General features: G+C 39.4%; 1 protein-coding gene across 4 annotated transcripts in view; it reads left to right on the top strand.

The window, feature by feature from the left end:
* The window catches only part of Pde11 (Phosphodiesterase 11), a 475,368-nt gene extending 456,828 nt beyond the window's left edge, over positions 1 to 18,540 (top strand). For all 4 annotated transcript variants that reach the window (XM_084588987.1, XM_084588988.1, XM_084588986.1 and 1 more), the window contains exons 19-23: positions 335 to 412; positions 2,131 to 2,194; positions 3,979 to 4,053; positions 9,851 to 9,934; positions 10,840 to 18,540. In XM_084588987.1, coding sequence (XP_084445113.1) covers positions 335 to 412; positions 2,131 to 2,194; positions 3,979 to 4,053; positions 9,851 to 9,934; positions 10,840 to 10,992 — 454 coding nt within the window. In that variant the 3' untranslated portion in view covers positions 10,993 to 18,540. The remainder of the gene's footprint in view (positions 1 to 334; positions 413 to 2,130; positions 2,195 to 3,978; positions 4,054 to 9,850; positions 9,935 to 10,839) is intronic.
* Positions 18,541 to 18,868: the final 328 nt, after the last annotated feature.

Here is an 18,868-nt window from a genome sequence, read left to right as displayed (position 1 = left end):
TTGTCATAGACACCAAAATGCAACTTGCCATAAAAAATATATATATATATATATATATATATATATATATATATATATATATATATATATATATATATATATATATATATATATATAATATATTACCCTGAAAAGTGCTTTTTTTTTTACCTACACCCCTTTTAAAATTATTTTTATTTTGTAAAGCTGGAACAAATGTCAGAGCTTTTTGTGCATCACATTTTTTTATTTTGCATGAAGAGAGGGCTGGACTACACTCTGCATGCTAGATTTTTGCACCGTCAGGCCAAACTATTGGATATATATAATTTTGTATTTATTTCAATGTTTTCAGCAAGAGGGGCCAGTTCTTCAGACTTGTGGACAACAACGAGTACCAGTGGACCAATGGTGATCATCGTGAGCTTCTAAGGTGACTACATAACCTTTTTTCTTTTTCAGTAGTTGCTTTATGATATTTGAATATATGCCTGATGCAGTGCTAAATTGTATAGCTAACTCTAACTCTTGCTATTATTATAAATGGCCTACAGGCTGTAAAAAAGTTATCCCTGTTAACAATTCACACTGTCACACGCTTGTAGTACCACGCTGGCAGTCGTATCAGTCTAAATAGTATGCTAAAACACATGCACTGATGTTTCAATGTCCAAACAGTGCAGTACTTTTAACGTGCCTAGAATAATGATAAATGCAGGAATTGGTAGTTTTCTAAGGCCTTTATATACCGACGTGTTAATACAACATCCACCAGCCTGTACATGTGGCTCTTTCAAACATCATAAAAAGTTGCCAGCTGTTTATGCTCTGCTGGGTAAATTGCTTAACTAAGTAGAAGCAGTCACCATGATGCTGCCTCCTAAAGCATATGTCTGAGACCTGCTTTACGTCAACCTGGGTTATCTCAAGGGTCACAATGTATGCTTAGTCTGACTCAACCATTCATGTGGCTTTCAATATCTGGTCACATGACTGGATGTTGACTGCTATGCTGCGAATCCTGAATCCACTGGGGAGGGCTCTGTGTAATAGCTTTTGTTGTAAGAGAATGTTGTGAAGTGCTTAATTTACCAACTTTTGTTGACTGTGCTGCATAGTCTGAATGCGGTGGAGCACAGAAATGGAGCTGCCTTCACTTGATGGAGCCAGAACTCTCTTTTGGTGTTTTATTTTGTTTTCTTCTCTTTTTGTATATATTTCATGCGCACGCTAGAGGAAAACGATAATGTATAGACATGGGCACAGTAATGTTTGCTGCACAAATGTCTGTTAAAATAATAAGCAGTCAAAGCAGTTATTACAGTGCGGCTTCATAGCCAATTAACTCCAAACTAGTCATTAGAAGTGAAAAGTTATATTGAATGGTACAATAAGGAGTAATTATTCTGTTGGAGCTCCAAAACAAGCAAAAAGCACTTTGTACCACTCTAAAAAACTAGGGGTGTGCGAAATATTCAAAATTACGAATATGAATTGAATATGTTTCTTATGCGATTCATATTCGAAAAACTGATATTTGAAATTTCCAGTTCTACTTTATTATCTTTAAGCCCATTTGATAATTCAAGCTTTTCATTAATTTGTAAATTTTTTTCTGCTCCTTTGAGGGCTGAATTAACGAGATTTTACTGTATTCAGCAGCAATTTAGCAGCTTTGCCTGGTTTCATGCAGGTCCTTTCTGTACAAAAAAACTAGTATGCACAATCCTGCATAACCTTATACTGGATTTTAATTTTATTTGCAAATACCATGTGAATTCTGAAATAAATAAGGTGAGCATTGTTTTTTTTTTTTTTTCTTTTCACTGATCAATATTCGACATTCAAATCATTTTGTTCTCATATCCGTATTCGATTTGTATTCTAAAATTTCATTATTTGCACATCCTTACAGGAAAACATATTAAAGCACTTGCTGACAATTCATTAATGCGTCACTGTAACAAAGAAGAACAGTGCATATTCCAGGGTTTGGTAGCTACTATACTGAGAGAAGCAGAAAGACATTTTCTACTTTTCTCCTCCTGCACTGTATAGCTGATCCAACTCATTTCACTTGGGCAAGCTTCTTGGATTTATCTTTTTTCTTTTATACTCTAACAGCTTAAAGCCTTTTTTTTTTTTTTCCAGAAACATGCTGATGACAGCTTGTGACATTGGAGCTATTACCAAGCCCTGGGAGGTCCAGAGAGTGGTAAGCAAGGAACTGGGGAATTGTGTTGAGCTTTTTCTAGTGTTGTGCCTTCATTGATACTGACGTTTAACTTGTTAATCTTGGCACTCTTTAGGTATAGTTACTAAGCACTTTTGTTAACATGAAAGCAAATAATCTTTGGAATGACACCATGGCAAGAATTAATTGCCACAGTAATTATGTAACGTGGAAATACTGTTTATTTTCTAACAGACCCATATGTGAAGCTGGCTACAATGACTTCGCCTACTCGCACTTAATCCTAACCAGGGCATGTGCTTTGCTAATTAGTCATTCACAGTAACCCAACCTAATAATTTTATCTAATGAGTTTGCTAACACTGCCACAGTTTCTTTTTCTCGCTCTCTAGTGATTGCCTTAATAAGAAGTGATCATTCTTGCTTGACCTTTCAGCACAAGGCTTTTGATTACTTTCTAATTTTGGCTCTATCCAGCAAAACTCATTTTGCTCTCTTATCCTTACTGAACCCAACTGTCTAGAATTCTGCTGCAGTTTCCCTTAATCAGAACTACTCTGGTTCCAGAACACCTTTCAGAGAACTGCAGTGGGTAATCAATTGTGAATTCAACTTTCTGAGCATCAAGAGGAATGCAGAATATCTGGTATTGAGTGCTTGTCTGTGCAATGCAACATATTTATTCTCCCAATTTTTATACCTGTTTATAGCTGGAAAGTACATTCAATTTCTGAACGATCATTTTAGGCAGGTCATCAAACATCAGCCTTAGGAAAAATTGTAATATATAGCAAAACTAAAGCCTATTTGCTTATCAAAAATGGGCAGAATAAGAAATATACCATATTTACTTGAATCTAGGCTGACCACGATTCTAAGCAGACACCCGAAAGTTGAAGGCTGGAGGAAAGAAATCAACTTTGTTGAGTGTAAGCTGACTGAAAAACAAGGAAATTAAGAATGACAACAGCTACAAATGTAAAGAACATTTATTACCTAAAAGCCTCACACTTGCTCCTCACGGACTTCCAAGTGCAGTGTGTGTACGACGCACAGATTCGCCTTAGGTACGAATAAATATGGTGTATCAAACAGGAAATCTGAAAAGCTTTTCCCATTTGTTGCAAATTCCTTAGGCTAATTATATATCAGTTATTGATAACCAAACAGGATCTGGAGCAGATAAGCTATTAGATTACCTGATGTGAGGAAGCTGATAGTCAACAAAGGCAGAGCGAGCGCAGAGGAATGCTTTTTTTTGTTTTGTTTTTGTCTTGTCATGGTTCGGATTCCACCAGTGGCATGCGGTTATTTTTTCTTCTGCTTTCTAATACAGTTATCTTTCACCCAATTGAATAATTACACCATTAATTTCCCATGAACGCCGCCACAAGGACATTCCACTGTGCTTGCATTGGTTTAGCTGATTATTGGCTTCCTTCACTTTGTGTGTTATAACGAGCCCCTCATTTCCTTACATTTGTATCCTGGCATGTGGAGGTAGCATTTCTTTCTGTTCATAAGGAAAAAAAAATGCTGAATAAAGTTTATTTAATTTGATATAAGGATATGCAGAGTCTGAAAATGCAGTTTTGTGATTGTCTTTACTTTGTTGGTGGTATACTCAAGCAGCATTTTAGTGAGAAATGCCATTTATTAAGGTCGCTCTATTAAAGAAATACATGATTTTAGAGACCGGGGGCTAACTACACTGAAAAGAATTTAATTTTGCAGTGCCAGCCAGCATACAGCAAGTGGCAGACTCTTCCTTAAATTCGTTTTTTTTTTCTTTTTTTTTTTTTTAGGTTGCAGATTTGGTAACTATGGAGTTCTTTCAGCAAGGAGACATGGAAAAGAAAGAGCTGAATCTGCAGCCTATTGTAAGTGATGTTGACGATGATAATTTGTTATTATGCATTTGGAACAAGAAAGCTTCTGCTACATAGGATCAAAATTTGTGCTGACAGACATCTCTGTATGCATAATACAGTCAAATCTCGACATGACGAATCTCGCGGGACCGCTAAAAATCGTTTGTTATTTTGAATAATAGTTGTAATGAAAGATTATAAGCCAGTGGTCAAACCTAGGTATGAAAATGATGTACCTTGGCAGTAGGCACTTGCGTGGACATGCAAAACCTCATATGAAAATGTTGCATTAACTTCGAAGCTGATTTATTTGAAGAAATCAATTATTTTCTTCTGCCGCATGCAGCAAACATGACCATGCACTACAGCACATACACCTTCCACTTTGCGCAACACCTCATCGGGTGCGTGATTGCACCGAGCGATGAAAGTACGGACAAAAAAAACATCAGAGTTCATATATGGCCTCATCTTCAGTGCTCCCTGAAGTTTGAAAATCTTGTCTCTGTCTTTCAAAATGATTGCGGCGGTTGATGAGGCAATGCTAGCTGTCTGCAGAAGCCAATTTTGCTTTTTCCCTGCGTCGACTTCTGGCAGTGAAAGCTGCATTCCTATTTCCTTGGCACTTCACTGGCTGGAATCATCATCAGATCTTGCACAAACTTCATAAAAAAAAAAAAAAAAAAACGTTCCGCACGTGCGAATGGTACGAACGACTGAGCGCAACACAGGAAGAAAAAAAGGGGAGGATATTTTTACAGGCCCTGAACGTGCAATCACGTGACCCAAAGTGTGCCCTGTCGATGTTTTCTTTTTCTTTTTGTTTTTTTATTCTACTGGGGTAGTGAGAAAAGCCCTTGGGCGTCAGAGCGTGGCTTTGAGCTGGTGGAGGGAGAGCATCTAGCCATCCGAATTCAACAGCACGCACGCTTTCTTCCGTATTTTTTTTCCTCATTAGTGGGGAAAGGTTGAAAGGAGGGGCAGGCAGGCTAGTCAACGTAGACAGCGTGGTTTCAAACGAGTGACAGCTTGGAGCGGCCCTCGCAAAGCAGTATGCACATTTGCTTCCTTTCTTCTTTTTTTTCCCCTAGCTGTGAGGTATGGGCTGGTTTGGCCTGAGCGGCAGCGAAGGGAATGCTGAAGGTTTGCTGTGCGTGTGTACTTGGCTCAATGTCAGTGCACAAGGACCCCAGGTAGTCGAAATTTCCGGAGGCCTCCACTACGGCGTCTCTCATAGCCTGAGTCGCTTTGGGACGTTAAACCCCACAAACCAACCAACCAACCAGTCGGCCGCTTTTGCACCTTAAAAGTTACGCCTCAATTATATGAAACTATATATATATACATGTGTGTGTGTGTGTGTGTGTGTGTGTGTGTGTGTGTGTGTGTGTGTGTGTGTGTGTGTGTGTGTGTGTGTGTGTGTGTGTGTGTGTGTGTGTGTGTGTGTGTGTGTGTGTGTGTGTAGTGACGTAAAATTGTTTGTTCATAAGCTAAGTAACATCTTGTTTAATTTCACAGTTTAATTCCAAACATCAACGTTTACGCGCAAGATGCTCTCATGCATTTAAAGTTATTTGCTTTTTGCCACTACAACACTGCATGTTTGTAGTCGCGCATGCGTGCAAATAACTCATGCGCAGATGCTCAATATACATTTGCGGCCCCGCATAAGGTCAGTACCTTGAAAACAAACTCGCAATCCCTGCAGCGTGCTGCGAAGAAGCAGACTCGCGACTCTAAGTCGCTGCGTCGCTTCGAATACCAGCTCTAGCCCTGGCAGTCCACCAGAAAAAAAAGAATGAGAGCAAAAGACTGCAAATGCACAGAATCTCTCACTCATTCCCCCCGGGGGAGGAAAATTCTGTTTTTCTGCTGCCCATAGTCATGTCAGCACTGCTTTAAGCTATTGGGGAGGGGAGAAGACTGTGTTGGAGGTGGAGCCATGGCGTGGACAAAACAAACTGCCGCGAGCACTTCCTCTTACAAGGGAAAAAAAAAAAAAAAGACTCCACAAAATATGCGTACGTGACGTGTAGGCTACGTCACCCATATGTCACATGATTGCGCATTGAGGACCTGCAAAAACATTCTCCCAAAAAAAAGGCAGGCAGCTAGGCCTGCTAGCTAGAGCATATTAAACCACAGCTTTGTGATGGCGCTAGTAGCTCGCACTAGATATGCTGATGACGATAGCTACAACGGCGATTTGTTTCATACGAGAGTTGCGAACTGCGGCGCTGTTAATTTTAGCCAAATTCGTAGCACTGATGTTCCTAGACTATAGCAGAAAAAATAAAATATGTATGTTATTCTGAAATATACAGTATTTTGGAATTCATAATTCTGAAATAGTTTTACTTTTAAAACATAGGAAATCTGCTCTGGGACTCTTGTTAATTTTCATTAATTTGAAAAGTTTGTTAATGTGGTGTTCATAGTAACGAGATTTCACTGTATTATTTAGTAATTTAGTGGAAGCTTCTAAACTGATCCTTGTTAGTTTGGAAATATTGTGTAGCCATCACGGTTTCAGAAAGTAAAGCAAATAATGCCAGTGGGACACTTGCCAAGGGCATGTTGCATCTTCTTGGTTTTTATCTTTTTCACCATCCCATCACTACCTGGCATTGCACATTCAGCGCCATAGTTAGTTTACTTCTTCACCTGGACTTTGCCTTGTCACATGCATCCATCTGCAACATGTCGAGACCCGTAAAAGTGATTGTCATGATGTCTGTCTATTCTGGCCAGTATTTCTATTGATGAGATTTCGCGCTACAGTGAGGATGTAAAAAAAAAACTATTTTTCCAGAGCTTGGAAATTTCTAAATTGAAATGAAGGTTTAGCTTTCTTTTTTTTTTTTCTGAAGTTGAACGCCTGAAGATGTAAAATCTTATCGCAGCGCATGACTGTAGTGCTGGCACAAGGCAGCCAAGTGGAGGGGGCCAAGTGAATAGGACCAACACTCGGGGCTCACAGTGGTGGAAGAGCCAGACACGGAAATTTATAGCCTCAGATTTATGCGTACCGAAAGTAGTCAATACAGAATTATACACTTATAAACAAGTAGGAAGACAAGCCATTGAACTTAATCTGAGACTTAAACACAGAATTTACAACAATAGAGGCAATGTTCTAAGGCAGCTGCTAACAAACTGTGAGAATCATGTCTCAACACTGTGTCAAAAAGGTGAAACCTCTCAAAGCTAACTCATATCTGCATATAAACATTGCTCTTGCACTGTGTAGTTTAATTTTATGCTGGCTGATTTCACAGCTGCAAAATTTAGCTAAATTTTTTAAATGGCCCGTGCCTTTGATAGTAACATGGTTTACCTGTAATCACATGCACAGCAGTCAGTTGGGAAAAGAAAAGAGTTGTTACATCATCAACACCTATCAAGACCAGAGTTGTAACTTTTATGTGATGAGCCCAGAACTGCATGATGTACATTGCGATCCGCTGTTAAAGGAACATGAAACCACATGACTGCCGCGCTTTGCAAAGTGCTGCAGTAAGAGAGCCGGCGACAAGCAATGGCACAAGGTGCATGTGCAGCAGGCACTGCTGACTGCTCTTCCTGAGCATGCCGGTCATTCCTGCCAGTTGTCAGCAGCAGCACTTTGCAAAGTGTGTAGTCCATGCGATCACACGTTTCCTTTAACAGTCGACCATACTCTATGTGTTTCAAATTATTCAATGCAGATTTTTTGTTTTTTTTGCAATTTGTACAATTTGTGCAATGTGTACAGGTTTACTGTACCTCATGGCCTACATTATTATGTAATCGAGTGCAACAAAAAAAAAACAAGTAAATTTTTGCTTTGGAGGCATGAGGTTATGCTAAGCAATTAAAGATCTTCAACAATGAAGGTGAGTGTAGTTCACAAAATTCCTGAATCGGCATAGTGTTTTGAGCTATGGTGCGTAGAAGATGCTCATTTGACAGCTCGTTAAGTTGACTTTCTCATGTTGCATTTAATAAAATGGTATTACTGCACCTGGTATCATCGTGGGAATCACATTATCATCATTTACATCCCAACATATGTGAACTGCATCTGCATTTGATTCAAGCGATGCCCATTTTATTAATGTGCAGTGTGAGAAAGCCAACCTAACCAGCTTCCAAAAGCATCTTTTTTTTTTCCCATTCGACATCTTGAAACACAATGCCCGTTCTGCAATTTTAAAAAGTGCACTCTCCTTCCATTTTGGTGGCCCTCAATTTCGTAATAATGTAAACTTGCACCTTAAACCCTGAAAATATAAAAAAAAGTTGTTAATATTAGTTGATTATTCATTTTTCATTGCACTTTATTACGTAAATAATGTCCACCTTAGCATAAATTGAAGTTACCGAGTCCACAGCCAAATATTTTTCATAGCTCTTAAAATAAAAATCTGTATTCAATAATTTTAAACACTTGGTAGACTATGGAATCATAATTATAGCAACTTTTGTTGCATTTATTTACTTATACGAACATACTGCAGGACCAGTGAAGGGCCCCGATTACAAAACAAAGTGCTAAACAAAGTATTAAAAAATTAATTTAAATTTGAAGAAAGACCACCTAGTAATGTTTGGACTGACACACTGATTGCATTTTTTTTATAATTTCGGCATACTTTTATTACAGAGCAGCAGTACCTTCTTTCTTGTACCTTTCAGGTTGACATGTCTGTAGCTGCAGCACAAGCCCCCTCTGTGCTCTTTCCATGGCAATTTTTCATGTACAGTCGAGCAACTTATAAGAGCCGCAGTTATAACGAATGTTCATTTATTATGAACGAGGGTGGAGTTTACCATAAAAAGATTTACTGCGGCTATGGCGCCATGTCTCAGGTAAAACGAACAGCCATGGCTACACAAGTCAGTTATAATGAACAAGTAGATCCACAGACTATCTGCCACAGTTCAAAATGTTTACAAAATGTGGACTAGTAGAAAAAGAAAAATTATTTCGGCTCGGTCAGGTAAAGCAGGTCTACAAGAAACATAGAAACGTAAGGGGACATATGTGTTCCAGCCGCTGGTACAGATGCCAGCTTAGTAGCCAGCGAGGCAACGCAAGAATAAATTCTTCTTCATAAATGCGCATCCTGTAAGCATTTGTCCATTACGGTACAAGTCGTATCAGGGCTAGATGAAATGCAGTTTCGAGCCCAGAGAACACAGGCACGTGGCCCTGTAGAATTCAAGAAGCATAGTGGGGCTTGAGATCAGTTCAGTGTCAAAATTATGCGCCTATGTACCATGCCCTATAATTTTCAGTGCCCCTGATGCACGTTTAGATTTATGTTATCCTTCTGGTGACAGACTGGGACCATTTGCCTCCCACTTGGCCCCATACCAATTGATCTTCATCTGAAACTAGGTCATTTCCATTTTGAACCAGTTAATTTTCACCTGGGACTGGTTAATCTCGTTTTAAACCAGTTGAAGGTTAGACCCTGGGCACAGAACCAAACATGCTTAACTCATATATGACAAGGCTGGTACACACAAATATATGTGCCACTCATTCAGGATGTTATAGTGCGAGGCGGTGGTTTCCTCATGGCATGCCTGCCATACACTGGGAGCCCCTGCTAAAGGGCTTTGTAGTGACTGTACATTACTTTCACTGTCAATTTTGTTACCAATGCTGTAGTAAAAATGTATTGTCTCTATGCTTGATAATGAAATACATGGTGTTAAACAGTGCCACTTAGTTTTGTGGGTTTTTTTTTTGCTGAATGTTCACTGATTGCATTTCACACCTTATTAAATGCTTCCTTTCCTGTTGTTCCTTGTACAGGACATGATGAACAGAGAAAAGAAGGACCAGCTTCCATCAATGCAATTGGGGTTCATTGATTCGATCTGCCTCCCACTGTACAGGGTGAGTTAAGAAGCAACCGTTCCTATTTCAGCATAAACACTGCAGAGACTACTGTAAAACATGAACCATGGGTATTCACACGTAACTTGAGCCCTCTGAAGTTTTGATGATGCCATTAGAATCATGGTATACTACAAAGAAGTGCCACTTGGGGGTGGTACATTGCAAAGTGCCCTTTCTATTTTTTTTTTAATGACTGCATTATGCTGCATTGTTTTTTGGGGCATTTCCTTGTCTTTTGCACGTCCTTTAAGCACCATTTGACACCAGCCATTGTAAGTGGCTAATCAGAGCACCACTGTCATTTCACATTTTCTTCCCTCACTCGTTACTTGATACCTCTGTCCTCACCTCAGCCTCATCATTACTACATCCCTCCTTTCACACCTCTTGTTTTTAACTGATGCGCTTTAATTGCTTAATTAAAGGCTCTATCTGCAAAGTATATAATATCGAGAGCATATCTCTTGTAATGTAGAGTGCTGTCCCATTTTCAAATAAAAAATAAAGTAACCAGTACTACACGCATAACAAAAACTGCTGCAAAAGCAAGAACTGCAGTATTCAATTTTATAAATGCACTAAAAGAGTTATAACCGTTCATGTCTTAAAGCAAAAGTTAAATATGGGCACACAGCAAAAAGCTGGTAGCCATGGTCATATATAAATTCATTTATTGTGAATGCTGTAAAGGGGCCAGTGAAGTTATTCAAATTTACGCTATCACATGATTATTGTCATGAAATTCAAAGCATAGGGCATTAATTTTTCAGGCTTAATATTGAGTCTATTTAGCTGACAGTAAGACTTTTATCGTTTATTCTGATCAGGTTCATGCTATGCTCCACAGCACATGGGCAGCGTATTAATCTTAGTCCCATGCCTCTGGTGCTTTACTTCTGCAGTCTTTCTCAGCATTGAATGACCGGCTGTACCCACTGCTGGAAGGCGTTGAGATGAACCGCATAGAGTGGAAACGACTGGCTGACGCACACATTGCAAGCCTCAATGGAGACCGTAGCGACAGTGATGACACTGACACCAGGAAGAAAACGTAGGCGCAACACTCAACCAACTTTTGCAGCTGTATGAAACTGCGCCGAGTCATTGTGCTACTACAACACGTGCCCCCATCACTGGTTGGTCAGGACAGCTTCACAACATCCCACATCCTGCCCACAAAACCTCTCGACCCTTCACATGGCTTGACTGTGTTGTGACCAAACCAAAACATTTGAGAGATTTAAATGCCATGGCAGGTACACCTGCTTTACTGGAAAGAATTCATGAAATCAAGCAACCAGGGTCTGTTGAGAGACACTGGTCAAGTCTATGTTTTGGGTCTAATGAGCTAGCACTACAAGTTATCTCAAGATGGGCATGGTGCATTATTTCTGCTAGCATGATGGCATTTAACGATTGTGTTATTGACTAATAAGAGATTCTGTTACTGCATCTGTGTTTCCTACTGGAAAAACACTGCAGTATCAGCGCCACCATGGCTAGTAACACAGAAAAATGGCATACTTGTTGAGGCCTCTCGTATCTCCTGCCTCCCATATATTGCAATCACTGTATGGGGGTGGATTTGTGCTGGCATACCTGTGATAAGGTACTTTGAGATGCGCCCTTGTTGTGATGGTGTGGAACTCAGAGCTCTATTTTCTAACAAGCAGTATTCTGATGACATCTTAACTGTACACTCATCTTGCATGCCTGGTAGTGTGATTGGTCTGGTCAAGATAAGCCACATTGGCTTTCTTTCCATGGGAGAATAAAATATGGCACTGCAGTGGTGGTCTGATTTTGGGCACCATCTCACTGTAGCAGAAGAGGAGCAAATGAGGGGAGGTGACTGCAGTGTTGAACTTGAACACATGCACTTGAAAAGTATGTCTGTGCAGCTCTCTTCTTGTCATCACACTGTAGAGCTTGTACTGCAGTTTGCTCAGGAGCAACGTTTCTGAATTCCCTTTGGTTAGGTGCATCTTAGGTCCGTGTATATACCTAGCTGCAATGGAATCACATACTTGATGAGCTCTCAAAGCTTCAGCATGTCTCGTAATAGGAATGCGAGACTTGTTTTTTAGTGCTTTTGATCTGGGAAATATGGAAGGAGTATGCAGTCTGCATATTTGGATATCATGTTCCTGCTTCCCCGTATGCCGTGGAATCTGCACCAATTACAGTTTTGCTGGGTGGCAAGCTGTAAAAACAGCAAAATATGATCCAAAAGTTGTGGCCACACTGTTCATAAAGAATGGTAGAAGCAAGAACATAATTTTGGAGTATATGTTACTAAGAGTGGCGCTTTAAGCATGAGAACCAGTATTCCTGTCCTCGTGAGGTACACTGCTGCCGTGCAGACTTCTGACTGCCAGTCATGCAATTCTAGCACTAAGTTGGCTCGAAGAAGGCAGCATGTGGGTGGCAGACAATTTATTGTAAATGTTGCCCCTGTAATTTCACTGACAGCACTCGTTTTGGTCAGCCAGTTTAGGTAAGTTTAAAGCTTGATACAAATTGTTACCCTTTTGTATGAATACTGCAGAGATCACAGAATGAGGCACACTTTCTTGTTCTGTGCCTGGTAAAAGTGATTTTCACATGCGTTGAGTACCATACTACAAAGGCCTGCTTTACAAGACAGGTTGTTCCTCTTACAATGCTATTTGTCTACACATTTTACACAAAAGTTCCATACTCCATTCTTAAGCCCCTGAAACAGTGTTTGCTAAATTTGGGGGCCTGATGCAGGGACGACGGGCACCTTCCCATCAGCTAGAAATTTACTGTGGAAAACCAAACCTCCCCCCCTCCTCCCGCCTAATTTTGTTAATGAAAGAGGTCTGAGATGCATTACACAAATGGGACCTGCCCTCAACTACCCACTTCAAGAATCACTCATAAATCTACTCCTGGAAGCATACAGTAGAAACTCTTTCTTGTCAGAAAGCTTTCTGAGCATTCTGTTTTAAAGTAGCTACAGGCAGTTAAATATTCCTTCCCTTATATTTCTAGCCCTTTTCTCCAGCTCATTCTCTGTGTGGCTAGGGCAGTGAATCTGCTGTTCTTGTTAACTTTCCGTGAACTTAAAAGAAGTTTGAAGCTAACTGGGCTTTTGTTGGAAATAATTTCATGTTGCACCCTGCTTGCCATGAACTATCACCGAAAGGTGCCCTGTATCTGCACTGTTTTAGTTTTTATTCTTCCAAAAAGCAGTTGGTGGATTGGAATGTATACATCTTGCACATACTCAACTTGGACAAGCCATTTCACAGGGTTTTTTCTTTCTTTCTTTTCTTTTTCTTTTCTCACTATGAAATAAGAAGTACTTTGTGAAATGCAAAAGGGGGCCTGTAGCTGTTTAAATTTTCTCACTGTATCATATACTTTGAGCATAACATCTTTGTGACTGTGTACAGATTTTCATGCATTAAACACAAATGTGCTTCAAGTGTTCATTCATTTTTCATGCAGGTTAGGCTCTCCTTCTCAAAACAGTCAGTTTAACCTTTTGCAACCTGTGTCTGGTGCACAGTGTTGCTATAGCATACATTTCACATTTTGAGTCAAATGTGTGAGTGACTGTACACTGTGAAGGGAGCCTAAACAGTAGTTTTTTTTTAAGCTGCTTTATTCACCTTTTACAAATACTTTTCATCCTGCAAATCTGCGAGACATGGTGAAGGACAAGAATAAGGTTCCTTTTATGTGTTATTTTGCACCAACTTCAACTTTGAGCATGTGTCACCAGCCTGTCTGCTCTGAGGAGCTCACATTTTCTGCTGGACATGTCAGCATATGTGCACTGTTAATCTTGATAAAGCATAGATTATTGATGGAACACTAGTGGACAGAGGTTCTGAACCTTTTGGTATGATCCCCAGAATCATTTGATAAGTGAGCATTCTGAAACCTTCGCGTGTTTATTTCTTAGTCTGCCTGTAAACTGTTATCTGTGAATGGACTTTTATGACAGCACTTATTATATAAATGTCTGTTGTTGAGATGTTGTCATGTCTTCTGTTTGTATTTCTTGTGTATTATTTATTTCCTTTGCATTGAGCTGTTTTCTCTTGCTCTTGGTGTTCAAAGACTTGCTGTTTTGTACATGTGACTCTGTATGTGTGTACTCTGTAAACATGCTGTTCGTGCTTCATCTGTAAATAGTTTTGTCATCTCTCACTGATCTATTGGCACTTCTCTACCTCATGAATAGAGCATTTTTATCTCCTGGGGGCTCACCTAAATTATTTCTGGCACGCAATTTACTGTGTACCTATACAAGTATGCCACTAGTTAAAAATTCTCGAATCAATAATAAACAAAGCTGGAATGAGCACTAAGTGCTGCTATTTTGCAAACAATGTACTGAACTCTGCAATTAACAAACATTTTAATGAATCCTTCACTGTTAGGGACTCTTGAACAGAGGAAGCAAGGGTGGCGTTCGCCCCTCCAGCATTTCTTCGTAGGGGGCACCGCCTCCTCAGTCACCAGCTGTAGTGCTCCGATTTTTTTTGTGACAAATGCTTCAATTCTACGACGTCACTGTTGGCTTCGTTAGTTTTCTTTGTTTGAGCAGCCTAAACCAATCAAATTCCAATAGACGTCACCAATCGAGTGACCTTTGATTGTGAGCATGATTAGCAGAATATAACAGACTGTGTGCACAAAAGTCTTTAATGCAGTCCATCTATCCTTGCATGTTCATCTTTATAAAGCTCCTGATTTTGATTTAAGTTTTATATGCATTAAAACAATGTACTTTTGAACAGTGTAGAATAAGTGAAAAATATAAACAACAAAACTGGATAAGTATTTACGCAAAAACTGTGAATAAATCAATGACAATACAGACTCTGCGTCTTTACCCTCCCATTAAAAAATGTTCCGGAGTCCCTGTTCAGTGTGCCATAATATCGTAACCTCTGTCTACAAGATTGCCACAAGGTAGAAGGGCAACACGTAATGTCAGTAAATGCTCGTTATGAGTTCATAATTTGAAAGCTAGACCGCAGCACTGATAAACATGTTATAAATTATACCAGGAAGGTAGTACTACTGTTATGTGCACATAGACTGTGAAGATGTTGGCAATCCTGGCAATCCATGCAGAGACACTAACAATTCATTTCAAAACTAATGAGACAGGTTTGAGCCAATTAATAGGATTATCCAGTTTCAAAGACTATACGTCTACCTTCTTTCAAACATACTTCATTAAAGAAGTTTTATGTGCCCTAGTGCTAAATGTGAAACACACAAGTTGTGCACCACACAAAAAGGCGCACACACAGTGAGTTACTGTAGGGGCTCTCACACTCGCCGTAACTGTGCCATGTTGCTCTGATCATGCTAGTTTTGGTCAAGTTGCATTGGAAATATTTGGTGGCTGCTCGAAGTTTTGTCATGCTACCCTTGGTATCGTGACAAAACTGTCATGATACCTATTGATTCTATTGCAGACATTTTGCAGTCATCTCACTTTTTTCTTTGTAGTCTGGAGACTTCCAAGTTCTCTTTAATAAATATATATTTCATTAAATATGTGGTAATGGTGGGAACATTGATTTTAGCAAAAAAATTGTCATTGTGTTGCTGACAAGGATAAAAAGACGAAGGGTTGGTGAATTATTGTTACAGCAAGCACCGCTACCAAGCAAAATTACTACTGTCGGAACAGGCACGCCTCACCGTACAAGTTTAAAGCAGCACTCATGGTCAACATCACACATGAATCTGCTAAATAAACGACATGTGTTTCTTTTTTGTTATTATGGCATCAGGTATGCATGCAAACAAAAACGCATCAAAAATTGTATTCCTGCTACAACAATTTTGTGAAGCAATAACTCTGGGATAGAGAGAAAGGTTCTACATAGCAGCATGCACTCAATACAGACAGCCCATTACCAAGCTAATCTGCAGAGAGCAATAAAATTTAGCTACAGGTTTCTTGCTGAAAACTATGATGGATTATAATTATTTTCAGAACAATTAACTGCATGAAATCCTTTAAAGTTCCTGTCCCAAACTGCCTGTAAACTTATGCAGTGCTCAGAGGCACCTCTGTGTATTAAAGGATATGAGATTTTAGAAGATTGTAAATTAACGATGAACCTTACATACACACCTACACATGCAGATTTCATTCCTGTACATATCGATATGAAAAACGAATAGTGTAAGCCACCAAGTAAGTCATGTTGGCTCAGAATCGCATGATTAATAACGATGTTAAGATGGGCACTAAAAGATGCTTGCCGTGCAAAACAATATTTTAGTATTTTAGCATGCAACAAGACACAGCACCATTACACACAGAAGAAAGATGAAACAGAAGGTGACTATCTTCTTTTTGTCACTTTAAAGCTTAATACATTCATGGTGAAACCTATTAGCACAATCACTGAAATATCACAGCTGTGTGGCTTTTATCTTGGCCAAAAATGTTGAAAGTGCCAATGTACTCTTGACAATGTTCTATTGGCAACGTTGCGACACTTCTGCGGTGTAAGACAAGCAGGCAGCATTTCCTTGTCCAAGGTAACAAAAAAGACCACCGCAAATTCATATTTTTAGAAATATATTGCTAAATGCAGCATCAGCTGCCATTTTGTGCACAGCCAGCATAAGCAGTGACGGAACCATTGAACAGTGCATGGACTCAAAACGTTTAAGCATGTCCTTTGATCTGGATTTATTGTTACTGCAGGTGACTTACAGCTACTGTAGTTTATATTTTTTGGCAGCTTTTACTCTTTCTAGTGGTTGTTTAGTATGTTGTTATTGAAACAACTCAGTTGATTGTTAACCTTTTGGCAGACTGAAGTGACTTGTGTCAGATCTTTATGTGGGTGGGCTTCTGTTTACAGCAATGTGAGCATTTGCAAAGTTGGAAGTGTTTGACAACATCCAAGCACAATTCCACTTTGCATGGTCTACATGCCACAATGTTCATAAATTTTTCTTAGAGTTTTGTTCTTATTTTCTTCAGAAGCAATGGTTTATTGTGATATAGTTTATTGGTGTTCAATACCCACTAAATATGCTGCTTCTCATAGTTTTCTAGTTGTGTCCCAATCATCTTGCCAGTGTATTTCAAAAGGTAAATGAAGTTTTTGACTATGTGCTACAGCTAAATTGAGAGGGATTAAAAAAATAAATACAGAAAGCCATGAAAACAGTCATATTAGTTCAAGACCACATAAGTTGAAGAATAAATTAAGGTTAGCACTTTGAAATAAGATGGCAAAATAACAGGGCTGCAGTTGTAATTATCTATACTGCCCAGGTGAGCAAGCCTTCTTTTATCAGTTGCTATTTTTATGAAATACACATGGGGGGGGGGGGTAATATTCTCATATGTCCCACCTAAAATTGATTCCCAATGTTAGCAGTTCTTTCAACCCTTTATACAAACTGCCTGTAATTAATCACAGTTTTTTCTCAGAGTTGCTGATGCAATTGTCTCATATGTACATATTTATAAATACTTTGCGTACTCTGCCATTGGTATGAGTTGTGAATGAGTTGACAATGACATTTGAAGTGGCTCACTGTTTTCACACTGATACAGATCACACTGAATAGAGAAGCAGTTGAAAATGTGCATGGCATATATGAGTGGCAATGTGCACATACCTTTCAAATTTTGCTGCAACGTTAGTTAATGCACGATTTAACTACAGTTCCTTCAGCCATAGACCAAAGTTATCCATAATTGGTTATGCGTGCATGTGGGTGACATATTGTAAAAAGGTATTTTAAACAATGCCACAAACACACAAGCATAACAGAAGATTACAGAGTCGCATAACATGAGGCATTCTGCTGCCGGGCATGATGTCATGCCTAACATGATTTTAATAAGCTGCTGGTGTAGTGGCTGTGGCGGTCATCTGCTCAGCCCCAGGTACTCCACATTTTCATGGAAACAAAATGTGAAAACAGCTGTGTACTGTGTTATATCAGTGCACGTTAAAGAACCTCGGGCAGTCGAAATTAATCTGAAGCCCTTCACTGTAGCGCTTCTCATAGCAATTGTGCAGCTTTAGGGTATCCCAGACAAGCATGTGGACTACGAAAGCTTTAGTATATACTGAGTCTTATGTGATATTTGGGGGCTAGGTACCATTTAATATATATTTAAAAAATATCTACCCCAAGCTAGGTGCTTTTTGTTTTTAAATGCATGTGGTCTAATTAATTTAGACATGCATGTGCCCATAGCACCAGCCCACAGCAATAGTAGTATTCTGTTCTGAACATCATGTGTTTTGTATCTGCACATTGCCACAGTACATAGAGTGAGACTGAATCTGGCTGTCTGTGTTGTTGTATATGTGTCATAATTATCCACATCTGGCCATGTTTCTACTGCTACAGACCTGTGTATTTATTGCTGTTTAATCTATGAATATAATGTTCTTTCTGTGTCTCAGTGGTGTTTACCTTCATCATATGCATGTCTTTTACTTAATGTTTTTTTTTTTTTCTTTTTCTCTCTTACTTACTATACTTTATCTGTCTATAGTAGTAAGCCCTATACTTATTAATGTGACAGCATTAAAGGCCTTGTTGTGCAGAAAATCTGCCTCAGGCATTATCAGTGTCATGAGCAAAAAACTCACAAGCATGCCCCTTGCAGGTGGTATAGAAACACCACATGGCATGGCTGGGTTGGCTTGGGCAGCTCTTTTGAGATGGCTGGGTGAGATGGAAATTGAGCCCTCCAAAACCCTTGGATCCCAAATCAGACACTCTACCCATATACTACAGAGGCACATTCCTACTGCTTAAAGCCGAGTGGTTGTTGAAACTGGTGGTCTTGAATACAATGCGGTGGCTGTACGCTAATGACTATGTGTGTGGTAATAGTGGCACAAGTCAAGGGATTGCTGATTAAGCGAGCAGCAAAGTGCATGT

The sequence above is a fragment of the Amblyomma maculatum genome, chromosome 1 (assembly GCF_055883805.1).
Source record: "Amblyomma maculatum isolate TAMU_Amacu chromosome 1, ASM5588380v1, whole genome shotgun sequence".
In the NCBI taxonomy this organism is placed as follows: Eukaryota; Metazoa; Arthropoda; class Arachnida; order Ixodida; family Ixodidae; genus Amblyomma; species Amblyomma maculatum.
This window is presented reverse-complemented; position numbering and strand designations above follow the sequence as displayed.